The 22,992-nt window shown below is 51.9% G+C and overlaps 1 protein-coding gene across 1 annotated transcript in view; it reads right to left on the reverse strand.

Moving 5' to 3' along the window:
- Positions 1 to 9,321: 9,321 nt before the first annotated feature.
- Ncs1 (neuronal calcium sensor 1) overlaps positions 9,322 to 22,992 on the reverse strand; it is a 47,735-nt gene continuing 34,064 nt past the window's right edge. The window contains exons 3-8 of the mRNA XM_021156019.3: positions 19,882 to 20,020; positions 18,346 to 18,424; positions 16,511 to 16,599; positions 15,968 to 16,045; positions 13,329 to 13,445; positions 9,322 to 10,191 (exon numbers count right to left, since the gene is read on the reverse strand). Coding sequence (XP_021011678.1) covers positions 13,347 to 13,445; positions 15,968 to 16,045; positions 16,511 to 16,599; positions 18,346 to 18,424; positions 19,882 to 20,020 — 484 coding nt within the window. The 3' untranslated portion in view covers positions 9,322 to 10,191; positions 13,329 to 13,346. The remainder of the gene's footprint in view (positions 10,192 to 13,328; positions 13,446 to 15,967; positions 16,046 to 16,510; positions 16,600 to 18,345; positions 18,425 to 19,881; positions 20,021 to 22,992) is intronic.

The raw sequence follows: 22,992 nt of genomic DNA on the forward strand, positions 1-22,992 counted from the left end.
CACACAAGTTGTCTTCTGACCTACACGAATGAGCACAGCAGTGGGAATGTCCCTTGGCCACGACTGCCTCCAAATAGCATCCTCTTCTCTGGACCTGACACTGGAACCTGGATCTTCAATGCAACCTCACCAAATCCAGGTACAGAGGACTTGGGTGGAGAGAATCTGGCAACTGTGGTAATTTTGATGGTCATCTTGACAGAATATTTGTATCACCATGGAAACAGATCTCTGGGCACATCTGCGAGGGATTTTCTAGACTACTTTAACTAAAGTGGGAAGATTAGCTGTAGATGTGGCACACCATCCTATGGGCTGGTGAGCTGGCTGGTTTATGTCTACTTGACACAAGCTGGAATCATCAGAGAGATGGGGGGGCTCAGTTGAGAGAATGCCTCCATAAGATCCAGCTGTAGGGCATTTTAATTAGTGATCTACGGAGGGAGGGCCAGACCACTGTGGGTGGAGCCATCCCTAGGCTGGTGGTCCTGGCTGTAAGAAAGCTGGCTGCGCAGGCCCTGAGGAACAAGCCAGTAAGCAGCATCCCTCCACGGCCTCTGCTTCAGCTCCTGCCTCAGGTTCCTGCTCTGCTTGAGTTAACGCCCTGACTTCCTTTAATGGCGATGACACAGAAACATACACTGAACAAACCCCTTTCTCCCCAGGTTTCCTTAGTCATGGTGTTTTGTCACAGCCATAGAAACTGACTAAGACAGCTGGGGTCTAAATCAGGAGGAAGAGAGCCAAGCATTCGTCATGTGGACTGTAGACACAGTTCAAGCAGCCTCCTCAAGCTCCGGCAGCCATGGCTGTCTCCCCACAATGGATGGCGCTCTAACTGGCACTGGAACAAGTCTTCCTTTTCGTGAGTGGCTTTTGTCAGATATTTTGTCACAGCCATGGGAAAGTGACTGATAAGACAGAGTGTTTACGGGGCCTCCTCACGTCATCTGGCTGAGGCCAATGGACAACTGCTTAAGGCGTGCACTTCATCACTTCATCTGCCTATCCTGCAAGAGAGGACATCGAGCCTCCATTTGGCCCGCATTGGCTATTGCCCCACAGCCCACAGCTGGGCAGGGTGGAACTAGGACTGGACCCTAGAGAAGGACATTAGCGGAAGAAGCCTTGTAAGAAACTGGAACAACTGTGGCGCCTTGGAAATGCCTCAGTGCACATCCAGGGACCCGCAGAGCAGCTTTTCCAGGCCCCACCCACCCTGCTTCTGAACTTCTGCCTCCCAGGCTGCCTCATGGTCCGTCAGATTTCCTCCCATTGGAGAGGCTCATGCCCTGTTCTGGTACAGAGCCAGTCAGGAGCAAGAAGGCTGTATGGGTGTCAAAGTGGTCTGGTTCAGGCAGAGAGATGGCTCCGTGGATACAGTGTTGCTGGTTCAGGCAGAGAGATGGCTCCGTGGATACAGTGTTGCTGGTTCAGGCAGAGAGATGGCTCCGTGGATACAGTGTTGCTGGTTCAGGCAGAGAGATGGCTCCGTGGATACAGTGTTGCTGGTTCAGGCAGAGAGATGGCTCCGTGGATACAGTGTTGCTGGTTCAGGCAAAGAGATGGCTTTGTGGATACAGTGTTCCTGGTTCAGGCAGAGAGATGGCTCTGTGGATACAGTGTTCCTGGTTCAGGCAGAGAGATGGCTCCGTGGATACAGTGTTGCTGGTTCAGGCAGAGAGATGGCTCTGTGGATACAGTGTTCCTGGTTCAGGCAGAGAGATGGCTCCGTAGATACAGTGTTGCTGGGCAGGTGTGAGGTTTGAAGTCTGGGTCTGGAACCCCTGTGAATGGGTGGGCTCGCCCACAAGCTGGCTGTAATTCTAGTGTTTGGAAAGAGGAAACCGAATCTTCAGAGTAAGCTGTTGGACTAGCCATATCAGTGGGCTACGGGTTCAACTGAGAGACCCTGCCTCAAAGAATAAGGTGATGGGTGACTGAGGAAGGCAGCAGTCATCAACCTCAGGCTCCCACATGCCCACACAGAAACACACATACATATCATGCAAAAAGGGCCAAGTAGGGCTGGCAAGATGGCCTTGCCAGTCAGAGTTCTAACAACCCCAGGCCCACATTGGCAGAGGGAGAGAGCCAAACTCCTCCCAGCCATCCTCTGACCTCTCTGTGAGTGCTACAGGACACCCCCTCCCAAATAAATAAATCGACACATATTCTTTTATGTGGTCTTTATCTCTTCATCAGTGGCATGGTGCCACCAGGCATGAGCGGTTCCAGGAGTCACACATCAGCTTTGCCTTTGCACGAGAAAAGCAGTGTCTCCTTACACGTCGACTCAGCCCCACAGTCTGGTGGAAAATCCCAGATTCTGACAAGTGCCAGCTCCAGGCGACCCCAGGGAGAGGATGTCACGCCAAAGGTGATGAATCACAGAGACAGTCAGGACTAGTGGCCAGCAAGCCTAGCCACATATCCCAGCTCTAGTGTCCATTAGCTATGTGACCCCAAGCGAGTCACTAAACCTCTCTGGGATCGGTTGAGAATGGTGACTGTAGTCACCATGTACAGGAGCAATGGCAGCAAAGCCATGGATGGGGAGGGACAAACAGCTGCTGTGAGCTCAGAAGGTGACCGCACCAGTGGCCACCACATCCCAGCACAAGGGCCCTGCTTCCTTCTGTCAGATGAACTGCAAAAAGCAAATTCCAGGTCCAACCTGTCGGCAGCTCAGGTGTGTTCAGAAGGGACCCTTGGACCATGCCTGCCCAAGCTTACCATCACCATCTCTGTACTCTGGGGCCTCACTCCCAGACACATCTACTTCTGCCCAGGATCCCCACACCACACCCACCCACCTCTGATCTCCCACCAGACATAGGATCTCTCCACAGTCCTCAGGTTCAGGACACCTGCAGAGACCAAGGGCAAAGACAGCTTGTCTGGAGCCTGGAAGCCCCTTGCAACGGCTGTCGACACTCTTATGAGCAAAGGCAGCTTTGTCCATAAAATGTGGTTGTAATACCAGTCACAGCCTCTAGAGGGTGTTTCTGCAAGTATTAAATGAGCTAAAGTGGAGAATCCGGGTACAGCAAGGATCTGGGGTCAGCTGTGAGTATCAGAACGATCACTAATTCATCTGCTAAATGTTAAAACGGGGACTTACATAGAGGAGCCATTCCACCAGGCTTCCTGGGAAGCACAGAGAAGAGGAGCTGTGTGCAAGGAGTGCAAGCACCCAGAAGTGATCACTTGTCTCCCTACCTTCCTTCCCCACCTCCCCCGTTGGAAACTTGGGGGCTCCAGGGGCTAATCCAGGACCAGCTCTTTGTGGTGGTTTGAATGGGAACACCTCCCCCCCCCACACACAAAGGCTCACATATTTGAACACTTGTTTATCAAGGAGTGCCGATACTTGACAGAGATTAGGAGGTCCACCCTGGTTGGAGGAAGTCTGTCACTGTAGATCGGGCCTTGGGATTTCAGATGCAGAGCTCTCAGCTCCCTCTACAGCACCATGTCTGCCTGTGTGCCACCATGCTAATAGATAATAGACTAAGCCTCTAAAACTCTAAGGCAGCCCCAATGAAATGTTTTCTTTTATAGGAGTTGTGTGGTTAGGGCTTCCCTCAGCAATAGAACACTAAGACCGCCTCTATCCCAGGATTGTTCCGGAAGTCACCACCACTCCCACTCTTCCTGATTTTCCAGGGGCAGATGTGGGGGGTGGGGTGTGGATTTCAGGACTCACCACATGGTTTGACCCCTGAGATCTGCAGAAGTGAGTGGCTAGCCTGGGGTCTCACCTGGGGAAAGGACATAATTTCTGAGACAGAAGAGGAAACCGACCATGAGCCCTGGTCCCTGGCCGGAGGCCCCTACAAAGTCCTTCCCGGACACCTCCTGGTAGACTCCAAGTTGATATCCTGGCCAGTCCAGAGCCACTAGATCCTAAGTCTCTCAGCAAAGCAGAGATGTCCCCCACAGGGATCCTTTGTCCTGGAAACATCCATCCTCTGGGCTTTAAAGGAGGCAGAGGATACCCTGGGGAAGGAGGAGAAAGGGAGACCGGGAAGGGAGGAGACAAAACAATGACCTGAAACTTCGTCCCACGCAGGTACAGTTGTTTGTTTGTTTGTCTGTTTGTTTTTATTTAATCGTCTTGGCAAAGGAGAATTTACATGCAAATACTTAGAAGAGACATCGGATCGTTTAAATCCACCCAAAGGCACACACAATCTTTTGGAGATGATCTAAATCGGAATGGTGACAGAGACCCGAGACGGCGTAATCAAGACACGAGTGCATTTCTCTTCCTAGACAAACTCAGTCTTAGGCTTGTGTGGCGACCGGGTTGGAGACAAGATCCCAGAAACGCTCGTCTTTTGGAGTCTGGCCCAACGGTCTCAAAGACGGTGAAGCTAGTTTCTTTGCTCTCACTCCATTAGTTAGAACTGAACCGCAAGGCTGCCCTTGCACAAGGGAGTCTGGGAAATGTAGTCCTTTGCGCCACACCCCGCCCTGATGAAAGGAAGTGCAGGAGGCAACATCTTTCCAAGAGCTCAGTTTCCCAAACTCAGAGGATTTTAATGCCTTTTCCATGCCCACCACTATGGCCAGAAGATAGCCAAGAGGACAAGGTGGATGGATGTCAGGCAGGGTGGGAGAGGGCAGACTGGCTGCTGAGGAGGGCAGGTAGGCAGTGACCACTGCAGGGATCCTCCTTTGCATCTATACCACCATCCCCACCTCCCGCTCCTCTCTGCCAAGTCCATGCCAAGTGGTGCCCTGAGTATTTTGTTATGGTGCGACTGTGAGGTGTCCCCTGCAAACCGGTACATTAAACATTGGTATTGGTCCCTGCCTAGTGATTCTGTTTTGGAGTTTTGTAGAACTTTTGGCCTGTAGTCAGCTTAGCTGGCAGACGTGCCCTGGACCTTAGAGATTACTAATCCTCTTCTGGTTTGGTAGTAGGTTCTCTGCTCCCTGGCTTGAGTAAGCCTGAGGAGGCCCTGCCTGCACTCCCACCACCATGTTTTCCCAGCCATGGTAGACTAAAATCTCACCACGAGTGTAAATAAACCTTTCTCCACTATGCTGTTTCTACCCTGTATATTGGGGTGAGGAAGGGGGAGGTGGAAGACTCCCACTGGGAAGGAAACCAGTTGAGCTACCTTAGAGAGCTCACTCCCCTGGGAGGAGGGAGAATTCCTAGGTGAAGCCAGCACTGTAAGTCACCCACTAAGGTCAAGGCCTGCCTGCCCAGGGCCATGTGAGGCAGGATGGATGTGCCAGCCAGTGCTCTCAGCCCTCAGAGCCCCGAAGCTGTCCCTCCACAGCTGCCAGCAGGCAGCCTCCACAGCAAGCATACCCATGTGCCTGCCCAGCTTCCCTTGCACCCTGCACAGCTATGCCTGTTACATGGTGCTGGGGATTCGAACCCAGGTCCTCATGCTTTCAGAGAAGGCATTCCACTATTGATGCATCTCTCAGCCCCATCGATTTTTGACGCTTTCATGGATGCAATACTGTTGGGCTCTGTAAGTGGCCTCCAGATTCCACCTAGGGACAGTTCCTGAGGACTGAGACCCTCCTCGGTAACAGGCTCTCTCGAGCAGAGACTATCAGCCACAGACTCTTGCTAAATCCTGCTCCACAGCTTGATCATCAGCACAAGACAGGGGAGATATGATTGGAGACAGCCCACCACAACCCCTGCCGCCACCACCAAGGGTCTCTGAGAAACGCAGGTCTGAGCCAAATCCCAAGAAAACTGCATTCCTAGTAAGATGCCAGGTTACGCTGACACAGCTGGGGGACCACACTTTGAGAAGCTTTGACCAGGTGGTATCCCATAGGGTGTCTTGTTGGGCTGTCAGGAGGAGTGCAGCTTCCTCTGGCCCATCCCCAGCTGCTGAGAACCTAACTGGTTTGAGACTATGGGGAGAAGGTACAGCTGGAGGGGAGGTGGGTGGAGACTAGCCCTGTTGGGGAGGAGGAGATATGAGGTTCTGACCTCCGATTTTCAGACCAACAGGCCTCAGGCGAATGTATGTATGTATATCCATCCTTATACAGCAGTGTGGTCCCTAGGTGACCCCAGCAGATGGGGTTTGCAGGAGGGGGTGCTACAGGGTGAACCTGTGACCTGCTCACCTGCTGCTCCCTGGTCACCAGGGCACCCTTTTATTTTTTTAATTTACTTATTTATATAAGTGAGTACACTGTCGCTGTCTTCAGACACACCAGAAGAGGGCGTCAGACGCCATTACAGATGGCTGTGAGCCACCATGAGGTTGCTGGGAATTGACTCAGGAATGACAGAAGATAGATAGGTGCTCTCTCCAGCCCCATCGCCACCGGACTCTTAACCCAGCAAACTGAGTTGATACCTTGCATGGGCTTTCTCTGGGGTATCCTGAGCAGACCACACCCAAAGCGAGAGCAAGACTGTCCTGGGAGAAAGAAATCTAAAGCAGACAGAAACACAGAAACAGACAAAGCACCAGGCCCACACAGGGAGGCGGGGAGGTCCAGGAAGCATGTTTAATCGGCCAGACACAGACGACATACATCGGGAGCAGGGAGGAGACCCGGACATGCGACAAAGCCTATCACCCTTGGCCTGCACCACCAGGCAAGGGCCTCCGTATGTCCCCCAAGACATAGACAGGACGGCACCCCAAAAAGAGACACCGAGGGTGCTGGGAACGCAAGCAGGGAAGGATGCAAACAACCAGAGCCAAAACATCACCTTCTCTGGATTTGGTTTTTAAGTCACCTAAAAATCCGTCGGGAGCTGCAGGACCCCGTAGGAGCACCAACCCACACAACGCTGGCCTGTCACCCCTGCAAGGTGGCTGACCTCTTTCTGAGGCATGGAGAAACAGATCCAATGAGTAACGTGACTCCTCCAACGTCCTGAAGGAATCTGGAGACTTGGTCCGGGAATGCAGAGGTAAAGGGTGTTGGGTGGGGCCCCCACCCTAGGAAGCAGACAAAACCTGAACCTAATGCCAACACAGAAGATGGGACCAACTGTTTATTCAACAAAAGCCTTTTATTCATTCAAAAATTAACCATTGGATTTATTCTGCAGATATTTTTTAAAAAAATTAAAGTTGGGAGGGCAAAGCTTCCCACTGTGCCCTTATGCCAACTACCTTGCCAGTCCCAGCTGACCTAGCAGAGGTGTGGGTGGGAGGTACGCTGCCAGATATGTGGGGCTGGGGACCCAGGACCTCTGGAATCACAGCCCCCACCTCGGCCTTCCCACCTCTAGCCTCACCTCTGGCTGGACCACTGCATCCCCGGGTGCCACTGCGGCTCATCACCACCAGGGGGCGTTCCCATGCATCGTTAGATCATGTAAATGCAGAAACACACTGGAAAGAATCTTGGAGGCTTTCTGCTTGGCTAGCAGTGGGGGCTTTCTCAGGAGAGATGCCAGGGATCCCCAGGGACTGCATACCCCACTATCTCCTAGAAGAGACAAGGTCCCCCAAAGTGCAAACAAAACACAGCTTCCTAGGAAATGGACTGTCAAACTGCAGACCATTTAAAGAAAGAGATGTCAATGCTGCATACATTTGCCTTGTTATTTTAAACCTGGCTAGATACTGAAAAGTCGTGATAGGCTCCTAAGTCACCGTCGACACAAGGTGGGCAGCAGATGCTGGGAAGAGGGGGTCACAGCATTCCTGGACCTAGAAAGGAGGGTCTGCCGAGGGACCAGGGGCCTGGCCTCACTGGCTGGATCACACCCCTAAAGAAAGCAGCATCAGATGGGGTGGGGCCTCTGTGGAAATGAACTTGGAGAGGCCCTCGGGCTGCACAGAAGAGGCCTGGCCTCAGATTCTGGGCGTGCTGTGTGCCTCAGCTAACTGCTGGTGAAAGAGAGACAGACATCAGTCAGCACGCGTCCTTGAACAAAAATAGTGTCCGACACCCTGCCAGGAAAAGGCAGCCCAGGGCTGTCTCAAAGTCCGAGGCTTAGACCCAAGGACATAAACTGTGAAGACCGAAAGCCACACTGAAGGCTACAAACCAAAAAGCTGAGATGCTGAGAGGAAGCCTGGACCCACAGACATCAGTGAACACCTTAGCTGAGGAGCCTGTCCTCGGCTTGGAATCACTGGGTCTTGATGCCACCAAAAATGTCCACTGACAGAGGGGACAGCTAAGTCTCCAGAGACCAGAGAGAGGGCCTCTCAACCGACGACACCACATCTACTCTCTAGGACATGTCAGGGACCAAGCAGGAAGATGACCCAAAGAGGTCTCAAAGAAAATTTCCCTGTGGGATCTGGTGGGCTAGCAACGGGCACAGCATGAGCAAAGTATCTACCCAGGAAGAGGGTGTGTGCACGGACTGGCTAAGCATTCCCACCCACAGGGATGGACAGGTAGCCAAAGCCACCTCTTGATGGGGGACATCAATCCTCCAGGGGACAGCTACTCACCCACAGGTCATTAGCAAGGAAGATTTTGGTCTCCCAGAAGTATGGTGGAGATTACAGGAGAGTCAGAGCAGAAGAAAAATCCGGGGACCACTTTCCCCCTCTCAATGGTGGGCAGAGAGGTTACACAAACTAGAAGCAAGAACTGCGAGCTTAGGTCTGCCTCTGCAGCTGAGAGGCTCACCCTGGAAAGCTCCCCAGGGTGAGGATGAGCCCAAAGGAACTCAAGAGTCTGGGGAATCCTAAAGAGGGACTAAAGGGGGTGGCATCAGACACAGTCAGCCTCTGAGGCAGACCACACACTCCGGCAGCCAAGGCTGTGCCCAGAGACTATTTGAAGGTTGTACTGTCATTCATACGATCCTGTGCCCTCCAGGGACTAGAAAACACAGCCATAGAACGGTGTCACAAACACAGGAACCCTAGCTCTGGGCTAAGAATCACACAACATCAACAAAGCCAACCACCAGGCCTTCCAGCCCTGCTGATCGAGAAGGGAAAGACTACAAAGTCCCAGAGAAGCCATGGTTGTCCGCTGCTCCTGGTGACAAGTATGGAGCCATCTCTCTGGCTCTGGACTCAGTCCTGAGGACCAACAGGGCCTGGTATCATCCTCCTAGCCCTTCTTTCTCAGACTCCTGGTAGGGAAGGAGCCTACTGCAAAAGGCAGTCAGAGGCAGGAGAGCAGAGGGATTCATATGCTACACCTACCCAGCCTCTTAGCATCAGGGAGGCTGAGGCCAGCAGTTTGCAGGGAAACCCACTTCATACGCTCTCTACTGTGTGCCGGACACACTCTCCTAGTTCCTACTCTCAGAACAAGGCTCTCCATTTTCTTTCTGCTGTTGACATCAAATTTAAAGTTGCAAAATTAAAAAAACAAAAACAAAAAAAACCCCTCAAGTTTGTTTTTGAAAAAAAGTGTTATGGATTCCAAGGAGAGCAGAGGCAAGGGGTGGGGACTCCAGAGCAGAAGCTGGGGGAACAGTACATTAGCCATTTAGCAATGCCCACCTTCCCCTCTCCAAAAATGGGGCACAGTATCTGAGAAAAAAAAAAGAAGAAAAGATTTTTGGCTTCTTGGCCGCTGCAGGCCACCATCCTCCCAAGTGAGGCAGGCAGGTGGGTGAGGGTGTGCACATGTAAACGGAGGCCCAGCATCCTGGGAGTTTCAGACACACAAGGTAGCAGCAAGAGTTAACAACCAATAAATAAAAGGTTCGATTATATATGAGTATAAAAAAAAACCCTCAGTTTCTCCACAAAACGCACAATACTGTTATCACGTGAGCCACTGCCACTAACACCCTTGCTGCCAGCAGCCTCACTGGCCCTGGTCACCACTTCAGGGGACCAGGCAGAGACTGAGTTCTCTGAGACAGAGGCCTTCTCCCAATGGTCAGCATCCTTTAGAACAAAAGGTAGTTTGTGTTCTTTTACAATGTCCATTTGAAATAAAAAAAGAAAGCACACAGGCCGGACAGCAGGAAGAATGGGGCGGCTGCCGAGGGAGACAGCCGGGCGCTCAGTTTTGCAGAAGGCTGGAGCCTTTCCGTTTCGGTTTGTCGTTGTTTTGGACAAGCGGAGGTTGTTGACGATTGGAACCAGTGGCTTCAGGCGGCAGGTGGATGCAGGGCAGGGGGGAAGAGAACCAGGGCCTGGAGGCTCAAGGGCAGCTGGCTTTGTGGAGATGAGGAAGGCTGGGTGGGCACAGGGGCGGTGTCAGGCTGCGGTGGCCTCATGGCACAGAAAGAGGCTAGTGGTTCCCACACATCTGCAAAACAGAGGGAGACAGGATGTGTTAACTGATAGCTGGGGTGGCTGAGGGTCTGTTAGGGCCCAGCTTCTCGACTCCAGGCTACAAACTTATTTGGGTTTGGAAAAGGGAATGTGATAATAATGAGTGAAAGATCTATAAATGTGCCACAACCAAAAAGTTAACTTGATACCACTGATGGCATGAGTCTGAGGCGCTTTGGTGACGCTCATCTGTGGGGTATCTCCTAACTTGACTGCCACCTCGATTCAGAGCACACAACCGACGAACCCATGCCTTTCTCATGACGTCACAGCACACGCCAACGCTGCCTGAAGCAGCTTCAGGCTTAAGATGCGTGTGTTATGAATTATAGCGTTTTTTTCTTTCTGTTTACTGTGTCTATACGTTTTCCTGTTCTTACAGAAACATCATGGGTTAATTACAGAAAAATAAAAGCAATAAAAGTATATCCACAAAAACTGCTTTTTAAAATACAATTCTTTATGATTTATTAGCTGTAAGTGTTTGATTTAATGTTTGTTTTGTATACTTGCATACCAGAAGTTATGTCAAAGTTTCTCAGTGAAAAGATGGATCACAAGCAAAGAAAGTGTGAGAAGCTAAAGGACACTAGAGGGCGCTAGAGAGCACTAGATGGCCCTAGAGGGAGCTAGAGGGCGCTAGAGGGAGCTAGAGGGCACTAGAGGGCAAGTCGGTGTTCTGGGCTGGAAATCTGGAAAAGTGCATGGAGTTGATTCACCACAGATTCTTCATATCTATCCCTGGGAAATAAATAAGATGCTCACCATGGCAGACTCCTTAATAGTGAAGGACCGACCTGAACGTCCAATATCAGGGAACTGGTCGGATAAAATATTTACAGCCATTAAAACCACTGACAGGGCAAGTCACTAAGGACCCATCAGAAGCAGGATGCGGCTGCGCTTCCGCCCATGAGGACGGCCGTTATACATTGGAAGGAAAACATGAATGTCAACAAGAACATGGGGAAATCGGTGTCCTTGCACCTTGACAGTGGGGAGGTAAAATGGGAGAAAATAGCGTCTGAGGCTGACCTGCCTGTGTCAGGTGACGTACGCACCAACATGTCCTAAAATGGCTTTGATTCACAGCTCCAAATGTTTTATAAGGCTACTTATGAAACTTGATGAAACTGGCTCTTCATCAGAATCTGGGGTAACCTAACCCTGTGTTCCTGGACCGCGCTGTCTCACATTTTGGGTTTTAGAATAGACTATTTCTTTTCCCCTTTAAGCTTAGAGCTGTGTTTTTTGTGTCAACAGCAAAAAGATACATACACAGGGCTGAAGATGTGGCTTGGCAGAAGAGTATAATAAGACTCTTGTCGCAAACAAACAAACAAGCAAACATTCTGGAATAAATTATGACCCACACTATGATAGGATAGACCTGGGAAGCTCACTAAAAGGAATCCAGTCTCAAAAGGACATTTCAAATTAGGTAAGTCCAGAGACAGAGAGCAGAATGGCTGGCAGGGAGAAGCTGGACAGAGCCTGACTTCAGAGACGCCAATCTGTTAGAACCAGGAGGAGGTGGCAGGCACATAACACTATGAATACATACTAAATGCCAGTGAAGTGTTCAGTGTGCATGTGTGTGTGTATGTGTGTATGTACGCATGTGCACACATGTGCCTGATATGGAATAACAGGGATGACAGTGATGATAAGATAGCAGAGACATGACAAGGAGGCAACAGGCCTACACCACCAGGCCTGGCAGAACTGCCCATTTTAAAATGGTTCCTTCCGTACTGAGTTCCCCTCCCAGACTCTCTTATAAAAAGCCCAGAACCTTCCCTGGAACCAGTCAACCTCTCAGCCATGCTGATATGGAATAACGGGAAGTAGGAAAAAAAATTGTTGGAGGCTGGAAAGATGGCTCAGCAGGTAAGAGAACTGACTGCTCTTCCTAAGGTCCTGAGTTCAAATCCCAGCAACCACATGGTGGCTCACAACCATCTGTAATGAGATCTGACGCCCTCTTCTGGTGCATCTGAAGACAGCTACAGTGTACTTAGATATAATCAGTGTACTCATATACACTAAATAAATAAATAAATAAATAAATAAATAAATGAATAAAATGAGCCAGGCAGTGGTGGTGCACGCCATTAATCCCCAAAATCGGGAGGCAGAGGCAGGCAGATCTCTGAGTGTAAGGCCAGCCTGGTCTACATGAGTTCCAGGACAGCCAAAAAAAAAAAAAAAAAAAAAACCCAAAACCCTGTCTTTAAAAAAAACAAATAATCAAATAAATGAAAACCAATAATAATTCTGGCTACTGTGGCTGTGTCGAGGTCGACGGCAAGTTTAGGAAGTAAACATTTAGTTTATCACATTACTTTCAGTGACGTTTTCCTTGCAAGCATCAGTTGTAATGTCTTGTTGATACGAAAGTGTTTCTGTGTAAAGTAATATTGATAGGGGGGCTGCAGAGATGGCTCCGTGGCTCAGGGTGCTGGCTGATCTTCCAGAGGACTCAGGTTCTGTTCCCAGTACTCACACCAGTGGCTCACAACAGCCCCTGGCCTCAGCTCCGGGAGATCTCATGCCACTTCTTGCTCCTGAAGGTACATGCACCCATACACACACACACACACACATGCACACACACACACATGCACCCATACACACACACCCATACACACACACACACACACACCCATACACACACACACATGCACACACACACACATGCACACACACACACACACGCGCACAGACGCATGTACACACACATGCACACACACACGCACACACGCGCACACACACACACACGCACACACACACACACACACACACACGCGCACACACACAAATGTTTTAAGTAATGTTAATGGAAGCTTCAAAATGGGGCTCAGACTTTTGAGCTGGAGAAGGGATAGAATATCCTGCCCCTCTGCCCTCTGGCCCCCTACTGCCAAGTCTTCGATCTGCCTTCAACCCAGGAAAACGTCTTTTCAAGCTTACCAGAGGCTGGATTTGGGCTTACCCAGAGTTGTGCCTGACTTGAAGATTCCCAGGAACCCTGAAGACACAGAGAATACTATGCCTGTCCTGTGGGTAGATTGTCACCCCCAGCACTGCCTCAGGACCCTTCCAACTCACCACAGCTCTGGGCCTGGACTATACCAGCCCGTCGTAGAGGGACAGCGCCTGCACAATGGAGGGGTCGGCCTTGGAGCCTTCCTGGAACTCCTGAAGGGTCAGCTTCCCATCAGCATTCTGCAAACAAGAGAGGTAGGTGGCTTAAGGTGACCGTCCACCTTCTGGGACAGTCTGCCCATGGATGGTCTCAGCAGAACTTCCTGAGTCTAACTGGGTCTTCAGAGGAGTCGAGCAGACAGCATCAGACACCTGACACATGTCTCTCAGTACCTCATCTGGGGACCAGGGAGAGACACGGTGACAGGTTTGAGGAACTTAGAGACACCTGCGATTCTGGGCTTCCCATCAGTCAAAGTGACAGTGCCATCTCATCTCCTGCTCTGTAGCTAGGCTCAGTGCCACAGGCCTATGCTCTCCACCATATGGAAGACTGGAGCAGGAAGATCGGGACTTCAAAGCCTTGGGCTGTATGGTGAGTTCAAGGCCAAACTGGACAACTTACAGACCCTGGAACATACAGACAGAGCTGGTGTGGAGGGCAGGGATTGGGAGTGGGTATCTCAGTGGCAGAGCGCTTGTCAAGATCTTATCTCAGTTTCCAGCTTAAAAAAAAAAATGTCCAATACCAGGGGCAAAGGTTTGCCAAACAAGCATGAGGACCTGAATTTGATCCCCAGCAACCATGTCAAAATGCCAGGAGCGGTGGCATAGAGCTGTGACCTCAGGGAGGTAGACACAGGATGGACCTCGTGTCTCACTGGCTAGCCAGCCTAGCAATATCAGTGAGTCCCAAATCCCAGTGAGATATCCCAGTAGGTGAACTTCTGGGGAAGGGTACCCAAGGCTGACTCCTGACCTACTCATACATGTGCATAAGTGTGCATGCAGGCAGGTCACATACAGTGGTCAGTCCTTAGGCCTAATGCTCCATGTGTTTCCCCAGGGTCTCTTGAAAGCCAGGTCACATAAAGTCCCAGGAATTCTGAGAGGGAGACGAAGTGGAACTTGGGCCCCAGACACCATTCACACACTTCCAGCCCCTGGGAAGGCAACACAGGTGGCAAGGCCAGTCTTGTGATGGCTAAGAGCCTATATGTGTGATGCCCCCTGCTCCCGCTAAGACCTCAGGTCTTCGGGGTCACCCTACAAAGGAGGAAGGAGCTGCATCTATCCCCTACAAGTATGACAAGGGAACTGGCTTAGGGTCACAACTGAGGGACCTCACAACTGCACCCCTGTAAATCCAAGGTCTATGGCGTCCCAAAACCAGATGTCTTACTATTGCAGGGCAGGGGGTGCCTAACAGGTTCATAGCCTTAGCAAAATCTGTTTGGGTTCTGCTGAGAGAAGGCTGCGGCTGCTTTCTGCACGCTCTGAAAGTTTTCTGAGGACAACAGGAGTCCAGTGCTGCCCCTCCCGAGTGTTAATCTCCTTTCCTAATTAAGGGCTCAGAGCTCTCTCGGGCAAGCCTGGGACCATGCAGCAGTTGGTAGGAAGCCTGGTGATTTGTATTCTCATGGAGACTGGAGAGGCTGTGCTTTCACCCCACGGTTTCACATTTCCATGTAAAGTCAAGTTATTTTAGTTTGGAAAAAGAAAAAGTTTCTGGTTGGGGGCACAGCTCCAGTAGAGCACAGGCTTTGCATGTGCACAAGGCCCTGGTCTGACCCTGGACAACAGCAGAAAAACAGAGGACGGCCTTCTTAGAGTCAAAGGAACCACAGAGTTCTGCAGAAAAGAAAAAGGGGTCTGTGGAGGTGGCCTGGTGTGTAAAGTGCTAACTGTGCAAGCATGAAGACTTGAATTTGACCCCCAGCATCCACACAGAGTCAGGCATGGTGGCAATGTGCCTGTAATGCCAGCCAAGACTGAGACCGGAGGAACCCGGGACCTCACTAGCTGAATCAGTAAGCTTCAGGCTCAGTGAGAGATTCTGTGTCAGAAAGGAGCAAAGAAGATGTTTGCTGTCATTCTCTGGCTGACAGACAGACACTCGCGAGCATATGTGCACACACATACATGTGCGAGCACACACACATACTGACAGAGACACATACACCCAAGAGCAAGAGGCTTCTCAACCCAGGGTCTATGGCTAAAATGCAGCTGAGGGGGGTCAAACTGTTCCCAGAACCTCCGATGACTTCAGAACCAGTGGCACCCAGGACCTTGTCGCACAGATGCTGCCTGAATCAAAGCGTCAACTTAGGCAGGTGTGCACGCACACCGTGTTTGTGCCGTGCCAGGGGTGGAAACCCAGGGCCTTGCACATCGTAGGCCTCCACCACTGAGGCACACCCCAAGCTACAACACAGATTCCCTTTAAACCACGCCTCAGAATCCACCTCCCACCCAAAATAATAACCTGCTTCCTGGCCACTGTAAGGATCGTTTTTTACACACTTAAGGCCATTACTGTGAGAAGTCAGGGTTCCGTAGAATGTCAAAACAATCTAGGGGGGAAAACTGGAGGCCACGGGCGCTGGCTAATTACAAGGAACTTTCCTGGAAGCTTCCTGGGAAACTCACCAAAGACACTGAATGGCTACCGGCTGTGAGCCAAATTGACTGGCTTGAGCCGGTCCCAAGGATCAAGAGCAAAGCCTGACCAGGCCCAGGGTCCCTACACACCACCTCACCTTGTCCATCATGGCAAAGATCCGGTCCACCCTCTTCTCTGGTGTGTTCTCTTCTTCTGGGAGCTCCACTGTGTTCCCCTGCCAAGGTTGCAAACAGAAGGCTGAGCCAGTGCAGTCTTAGGCTCATGGCTAAGTAAGCCCTTGCCCGGACACCAGGGCACTAGGCTAGCACTCTGACCTCTGAGCTCATAACTAAACCCTTGCCTCAATGCCCTGGGCTGGTGGCAATGAGGGTCACGCCTCCCTCCCATTCTCTGGTCTTACAACTTTTCAAAGGGACATCTCAGGCATCGGCTGTGCTACCCACCTAGTCCCTGCCTGACCAGCAGGTGGGGATGCCCATGGCTACTCAACCAGAAGTGTTTGGTTGGCCTGGATTGTCCTGAGACAGGAGAGTGACTCTGGGTTTCCCCTGGGCCCTGTAGGTCATTGGTGGCCTTCTTGCCACCCCTCCCCTCCTGGGACTCACCCTTGCATGGCCTCCTTGCCACCCTCCTGGGACTCACCCTTGCATGGCCTCCCCGCCGCCCTCCTGGGACTCACCACCATCTGGTAAATGGCGTCCACTATGTCAAGCATCTCGTTCCTGGTGATGTAGCCATCGTTATCCAAGTCATAAAGCTTGAAGGCCCCTGTAATCAAGCAGCCGGGTGGGAGTCACCCTGGCCCAGGGCAACAGTGGGTCCTTCCTTCCCCCTCCCTGTGTCTCAATACAAAGCCTGGGAATGGCCTTGCCACCCAACATCAGGTCAATATATACTGATAGGAGGGGACATTCATGCACCAGTGTAACCAGAGCCAAAGATAAATAAGCTTTGGCATGGTGGCACATGCCTTTAATCCCAGCACTCAGGTGGCAGAAGCAGGCAGATCTCTGAGTTCGAGGCCAGCCTGGTCTACAAAATGAGTTCTAAGACAGCCAGGGCTACACAGAGAAATCTTGTCTTGAAAAACAAAAGAGGAAACACACACAAACTCGGGGATCTTATGCAGAGGCTCATGTCTCTAATCTATGTATTCAGGAGGCGGAGACAGGGAAATGATGGGTTCAAGAACATCCTGGGCCACATAGAACATTCTAGACCAGCTGGGGCTATAAAGTGAGAACTTGGGGGGGAAAAAAGCAAGGGTTGAGGCTGTAGTTCAATGGCAGAGCACGGACCTAGCTTAGGCAAGGTCCCGAGTTCTGCCTCCAGCTCAGCAAAAATAATAACAATAATAATTCTTTTAAATATGCAGGTATTGGTCTAGAGGGACTGAGGTGGAGGCTGGAGTGGTCTGCGTGAGGGCGTGTAGTCCCCAGAGGTTGGAAGCCACTGGAGGCGACAGACAGGTCCTCGACCTAGGTCATGAGTCCACCATGGCGGTAGAGCACCCTCGGTACCGGGCACCATGGCTCTGCCTCCCCTGCCTCTCCTCTCCAGGCCTCACAGTGGGCAAAAGGAGGGTATGCGTGAGGAAGGCCCTCTCTGCTCCTAACACACACGCCACTGTGGATGGGAAAGCGCCCACCAAGCAGGCCATTCCACCCAAATGCCCCTCTTCTAGAAAATCCCCTGCTACTCCCGTGTGTCAGCCAAGGACCGCCCAGGACACGCACGTCCTCGACTAAGTGGCTCCTCCCAGCCTTCCAGATGCAGCCTTTCACATATAGTCCTGGGCCGGAGCCCACGTCCATCTGCCACGGCAATCCCTCTCTGGGCTCACCAGCTCTCAGCCCGCTCCTCCTCTAGCCGGCACACGGCACAACAAGCACACGGCTCACAGCTCAGCCAGCAGCACCTCCTCGTCTCTGCCTCGCCCACAGCGTTGGGGAATTTGAGAACCCTGTCACTGTGACAGATTGATAGCCACTACTGTCATCCATCTTAGCCCTGGGTAGACCCTCAATTCTCACCCGGTACCACACCTGATGTTTGTTGATTGAGTTCATAAACGAGAGACAGCAATATGGCTTGAAGGCCTTGGTCCAGCAGGGATCTGGATCCTGTGACCCACCACCCACAGGATCTGCTGTCTCAGTACTGTATCTGCCTGAATGTTACTCTTGTTCCCACCCACACCCCAGACCCTGCCGCCTGTCCCATCGATGTGGCTGTGGACTCTGCCTCACAACATCCAAATTCCTCCCTCTGGGACCTTTATCTGTCCCAGAAGGGCAGGGTGTCCTCTTGCTCTGGCCCTGCACAGATGGCCTGGCCTTCTTCCTTGGCCACATTGGGCCCACCTGCCCAGGGCCCACTGCCCAGGCCTCTGGGAATGCCCTGACCTCCCAGAGCAGGACACCATCTGTGGTCACCGCTGCAGGTGTCTAGCACCTCCTCCTGTTAAGGCCTGGGACTGCATCCTTCTAGCCTGCTGGGGGATGGGAGACTTACATCGCAGCTTTTCATCCAGGGTCCCCCTTGAGGTCACCGACAGTGCCTGGATGAACTCGGAGAACTCAATCCTGCCATCCTGAAGGGGACAAAAAGGACGGCTGTGGTCAGCACAGACCTCGTGATAGGCAATAGCAGACACAGGGCATCCAAAGGATGGGAGGGAAGGAATGAGGGGCAAGAAGAGGGGGAGAGAGAAGGCCAAGCTGGAAGAGGGACAGTAGGCAGCAGGGACGGAGACACTGATAGCTGCTGTACTAGTAAGTACTGAAAACTGGTGCTCAGTGGTACTCAATGAAATTGCAGGGCACAAAACTCTAAGCCTCGGTTTTCTCATCTGTAAAATGGGGGCTTTAAAAGACCCCACATCACAGGAAATGGTGACCATGACTGTAATTCCAGCACTTGGAAGGCAGAGGCAGTAAGACAGGTTCACAGCCAGCATCAGGAACACAGAGAATCCAAAGCCAGCCTGTGTGGCCTGGCTAGTTGTTTGTTTGTTTGTTTGTTTGTTTGTTTGTTTTTGTCTACTTGACATAAACTCGTCATCTGTAAAGAAAGAACGTCATTCAACTGAGAAAATGCCCCCACTGGATCGGCCTCCAGGGCATTTGCATGGTTTTGTTTTTTGGGGCTTTTTGTTTTGTTGAGACAGGATTTCTCTGTGTAGCCCTGGCTGTCCTGGAACTCACGCTGTAGACCAGGCTGGCCTCGAACTCAGAAATCCGCCTGCCTCTGCCTCCCGAGTGCTGGGATTAAAAGCGTGTGCCACCACCGCCCGGTGCATTTTCTTAATTAGTGATTGGCTATGGGTGGACCACCCCTAGCACGTGGTCTGGAGTTCTGTAAGAAAGCCAGCTAAGCAAGCCATGAAGAGCAGGCTGGTAAGCCACACTTCTCCGCGGGCTCTGCTTCAGCTCCTGCCTCCGGGTTCCTGCCTTGCCTCACAGTGATTGGAACACGGAAGCTGAATCAAACCGTCCTCGAGGTTGCTGCTCCTCACAATGTTTGCACAGCAACAGAAACCTAACTAAGACCCCTTCTCAAAAGACAAAACAGCAACGCCAACCCCACAGACGGCTGTCCCTCTGTTAATCCCAACCACATACCTAGCGTTGGTCACACTGTGGACACCAGTTACAGCCGCTGATCTTACTATTCCTAGAAGATTCTGTATTTTGTTTGTACCCATGAGAACTCACGGATATGTCCGTGTGTGTGCATGCTATGCCTTTATACATGTTTGCAGCTCTCTGGGTATTTGCATGTGGAAGCCTGTGTATTTATGCACAAGAACATGGAGCACTGAGTGTGTCAGTCACACAGATGAGCACATGTGTGGGTGGGTGTGTGCCACACGTATGCACGTGTTGGTCTTGGTCTGTGCTGGTGTGTGCCAGTGTCACACCTCTGTGTGTCATGTCTACGTGCATGCAGGCGCCCGGTCCTGAGTGGGGAACTGGGCAGGGGCAGTGAACTGGGACGCAGCCGCTGGAGGATCCCAGACTGGGGCAGCTGCAGCCACCCGCAGCTCACCTTGTTCTCGTCGAAGACGTTGAAAACAAACGTGGCGAACTTGGTGGGGTCTCCAAATGGGAAGAACTGCTTGTAGATCTTCTGGAAGCCAGCGGCGTCCAGCTGCCCGCTGGGGCAGTCCTTAATGAAGCCCTTGTACCTGCAGGTGGCAGAGCATGTGGCAGAGAATGTCACCCACCAGGAACCTCTGCCAGTGAGACCCAGGAAAGCCATGAACCCCTCCCCAGTTGAAGACACAGGCCCCATGACATTGGTAACAGTGCCCCCATGGCACTCAGATGTCACAGGCATGGACTCACTGGTTGTGTGACCCGGGGCAAATCACTCCAGGTCTCTGAACCTCACATGAAAACTAGAAATCAGAGGTAGTTCAGGAAATTTGCTTGGACAAGGCACATAGAACTCCTGACCTCCCTGACTGACATTCCTCACAGGACAGTTAAAATGACTCCCACCATGATCCCCAGGAGGCCTCCTCACTCCTGGCTGCATAGTGCCCAGACACAGACTGGCAGCTGGCACCTGCACCACCCCACCCCAGCCCTGCTCTACAGGAACCACACACGGGCTCAGAAGACCCTTTGCACTTACTCCTCCACCTGCACATGCCCACCCTTGCCCCAGTGCCCAGCACAAGACCCTCCCAATACCCACTTGAGAGGCTAAGCCCTGGGCTAACTCACCAGCTGTGCAAACCTAAGCAAACGCCTTCACCTCTCACAACGCTCATGTATGAACCTCGATGGTCACTACGCCCATCTAGTTTGGGTGACATTATAGGTGTCACCCTAGAGGGGCCTGATATCTAAAACTCACCAATATCGAGCAATGCCACAAAGCCATGGAAAAGAGTTCCTGTGTCACCGTCAGCACACTGGCATTTATGTGTGGCTTTCCCCCAGGTGGGGCAAGCTCTCTTCCAATGATCATTCTTCCCACACTGGAGCCAGAGCAACTTGCCTCAACCAGCAGCAGCATCTAGACCAGGGACTTTGTCATCTTTATTGAACTAGTCTTATGGACAAGGTACAGAGAAAGCCCATTTCCAAGACAGGGAAACTGAGGCTGCAAGAGAGGAAGTTACTCACAAAGCCATTCAGTCCTCCTTGGTGCTGTAATGGGGAGGGAAGGTGAACCAAGGAGGCCGATAATCAGAGACCTTGGTCACTGACTTTCCTATGGTCCCCTTGCTAATCACCGGAAGGTTCCATTTGTCTACCGTCCTCAAAGTAGAGGATTCTGGGAATCAGGAAGTAGAAACCTCCTGTGACACTGTGACTCCTCCACCCACAGAGCCAGTCACAGTGCCATGCAAGGTAGGACAATGATCTCATTTTACAGATGAAGCTAGCACAGCTGTCCATAGCTGCTCACAGCCTCAGCTCTCTGCATGCCTTGCCCTATGTTGGCCATTCTTGGCCCGCTGGCTTGTTTCCCCTCATCAACCCAGCACAGAATTTCTCCAGATCCACAGAGGCCCCTACATTCTGTTCTGCAAAGTCCCAAAGTGCCTACTTGCCCCAGCAACTCGGGGGAGAGGGAGGGAGGAAAGGAGTAGGCTGTGGACCCTGTGAACAGGCCACACACCAGAATGAAGCAGAGTCGGGCTGTGAGGGACCAGACTCTGGGTCCAGGCCTCCTTCCTTGAGGCTATCTCCAGCTTCCTTCCCTGGGCCAGGATGCACAGAGGTTTAGGTTGGCTCTTGACTGCCAGACCCAAAGCCAGAACTCCAGAATCCATAGGAGATCCCCCTGCCTACCATCTGACCTCCCCCTCACATCCCTCCACCCTTTCAGCTTGTCTGCTACTTGAAGGCCGGTGACAGTTATATAAAAGCAACAAGAAATGTCAGCTATGGTGGTGCATGCCTTTAAACCCAGAAGGCAGAGGCAAGCAGATCTCTGAGAGTTTGAGGCTAGCCAGTCAGGCCAGTAAAGACTACACAGTTAGACCCTGTCTCAAAATGAATAAAGATGAAGCAAAGGGAGAAGATAATCTTGAAGCTATCTCCTGAGCGGAGCGCAGAGAGCCCTGCAGGAGGCCCAGAGGAGCCAACTCCTGAGTGGGAGTGGCTCCCCGCACTGCACCAGCAGGAGCCAATGACATCAGCTGTAGGGGCTGGTGGCAGAGTGCCAGTCTCTATTGAGAATCCAGTTACCCCTACAGAGGCTGTCATTAAACCCCACCCCATAGGCTGGAGAACCTACCCCCCCCCAAGGGATGCTGGAAGCCAAGAGTACCAGTCTGCACAGAAGGCCCCATCATGCACTTTCCACCACCCCCTCATGTTCAGTATCCCCTGACTTCTGTAGACTCTGTGGCCTTACTCACCAATCTGTCACCTGGCATCAGCCTGTCTAGCCCAACTAGGGTAAAAGTCCTGATCCACCCTTAGCCAAAACCCCTATGACGGACAGTCATCGTGGTAGCTCTCCAACTCATTCAGCTGTGCCTACACATTCGGCTGGTCTGAGCTTACAGCCTCCACATGGTGTCTCACAGACATCCAGAAGTGTCTGCCTGGAAAGGTGACTGAGACACTGGGTAGGGCTGAGATCAGGAGACCAGGCATCCAGGTCTGAGCCCCATGGACCAGGATCCTCTATTGAACCTAGAGAATCCGTGGACAAGATTAGCAAGCGCTGTGCACAAGCATAGCAAGCCAACGGTGTGTGTGAGACTCTGAAGCCCATGGAGGGAGAGATGCTAGTCCAGGGTAACCCAGGCTGTTAGCAGAAGCAGAGCGCTTACCGTTCAGCCTCCTCACCTCCCAGTCTCTTCTCTGGGAAGAGATCCAGGATGCGCCACCCCATGTCAGCGCCCGTGAAAGCGATTAGACCCAAACATTATATAACCCCTCTATTCGTCTTTAAGTGGAGGAGGGGACCTGCCCTGACTAGAATGGCAAGGGAGAAGACTGGAGTTCTGTGGCCACTGGCTGGCTTCCAGTCCTCTACTCTACACTGCAAACTGTCACCTTGAAGGACAGGGATTGCCACCTTCTGCTTTTGTGCATCACTGGCTGGCTCAAGAGGGGACTCCATGGTTGGTGAGCGGCCTGTCCTACAGTCCCTCCTGACCACACAGGACACATGAGCCCCAACTCTTCC

This window comes from Mus caroli, unplaced genomic scaffold (assembly GCF_978045245.1).
Source record: "Mus caroli unplaced genomic scaffold, Mus_caroli_1 scaffold_2, whole genome shotgun sequence".
Taxonomy (NCBI): Eukaryota; Metazoa; Chordata; class Mammalia; order Rodentia; family Muridae; genus Mus; species Mus caroli.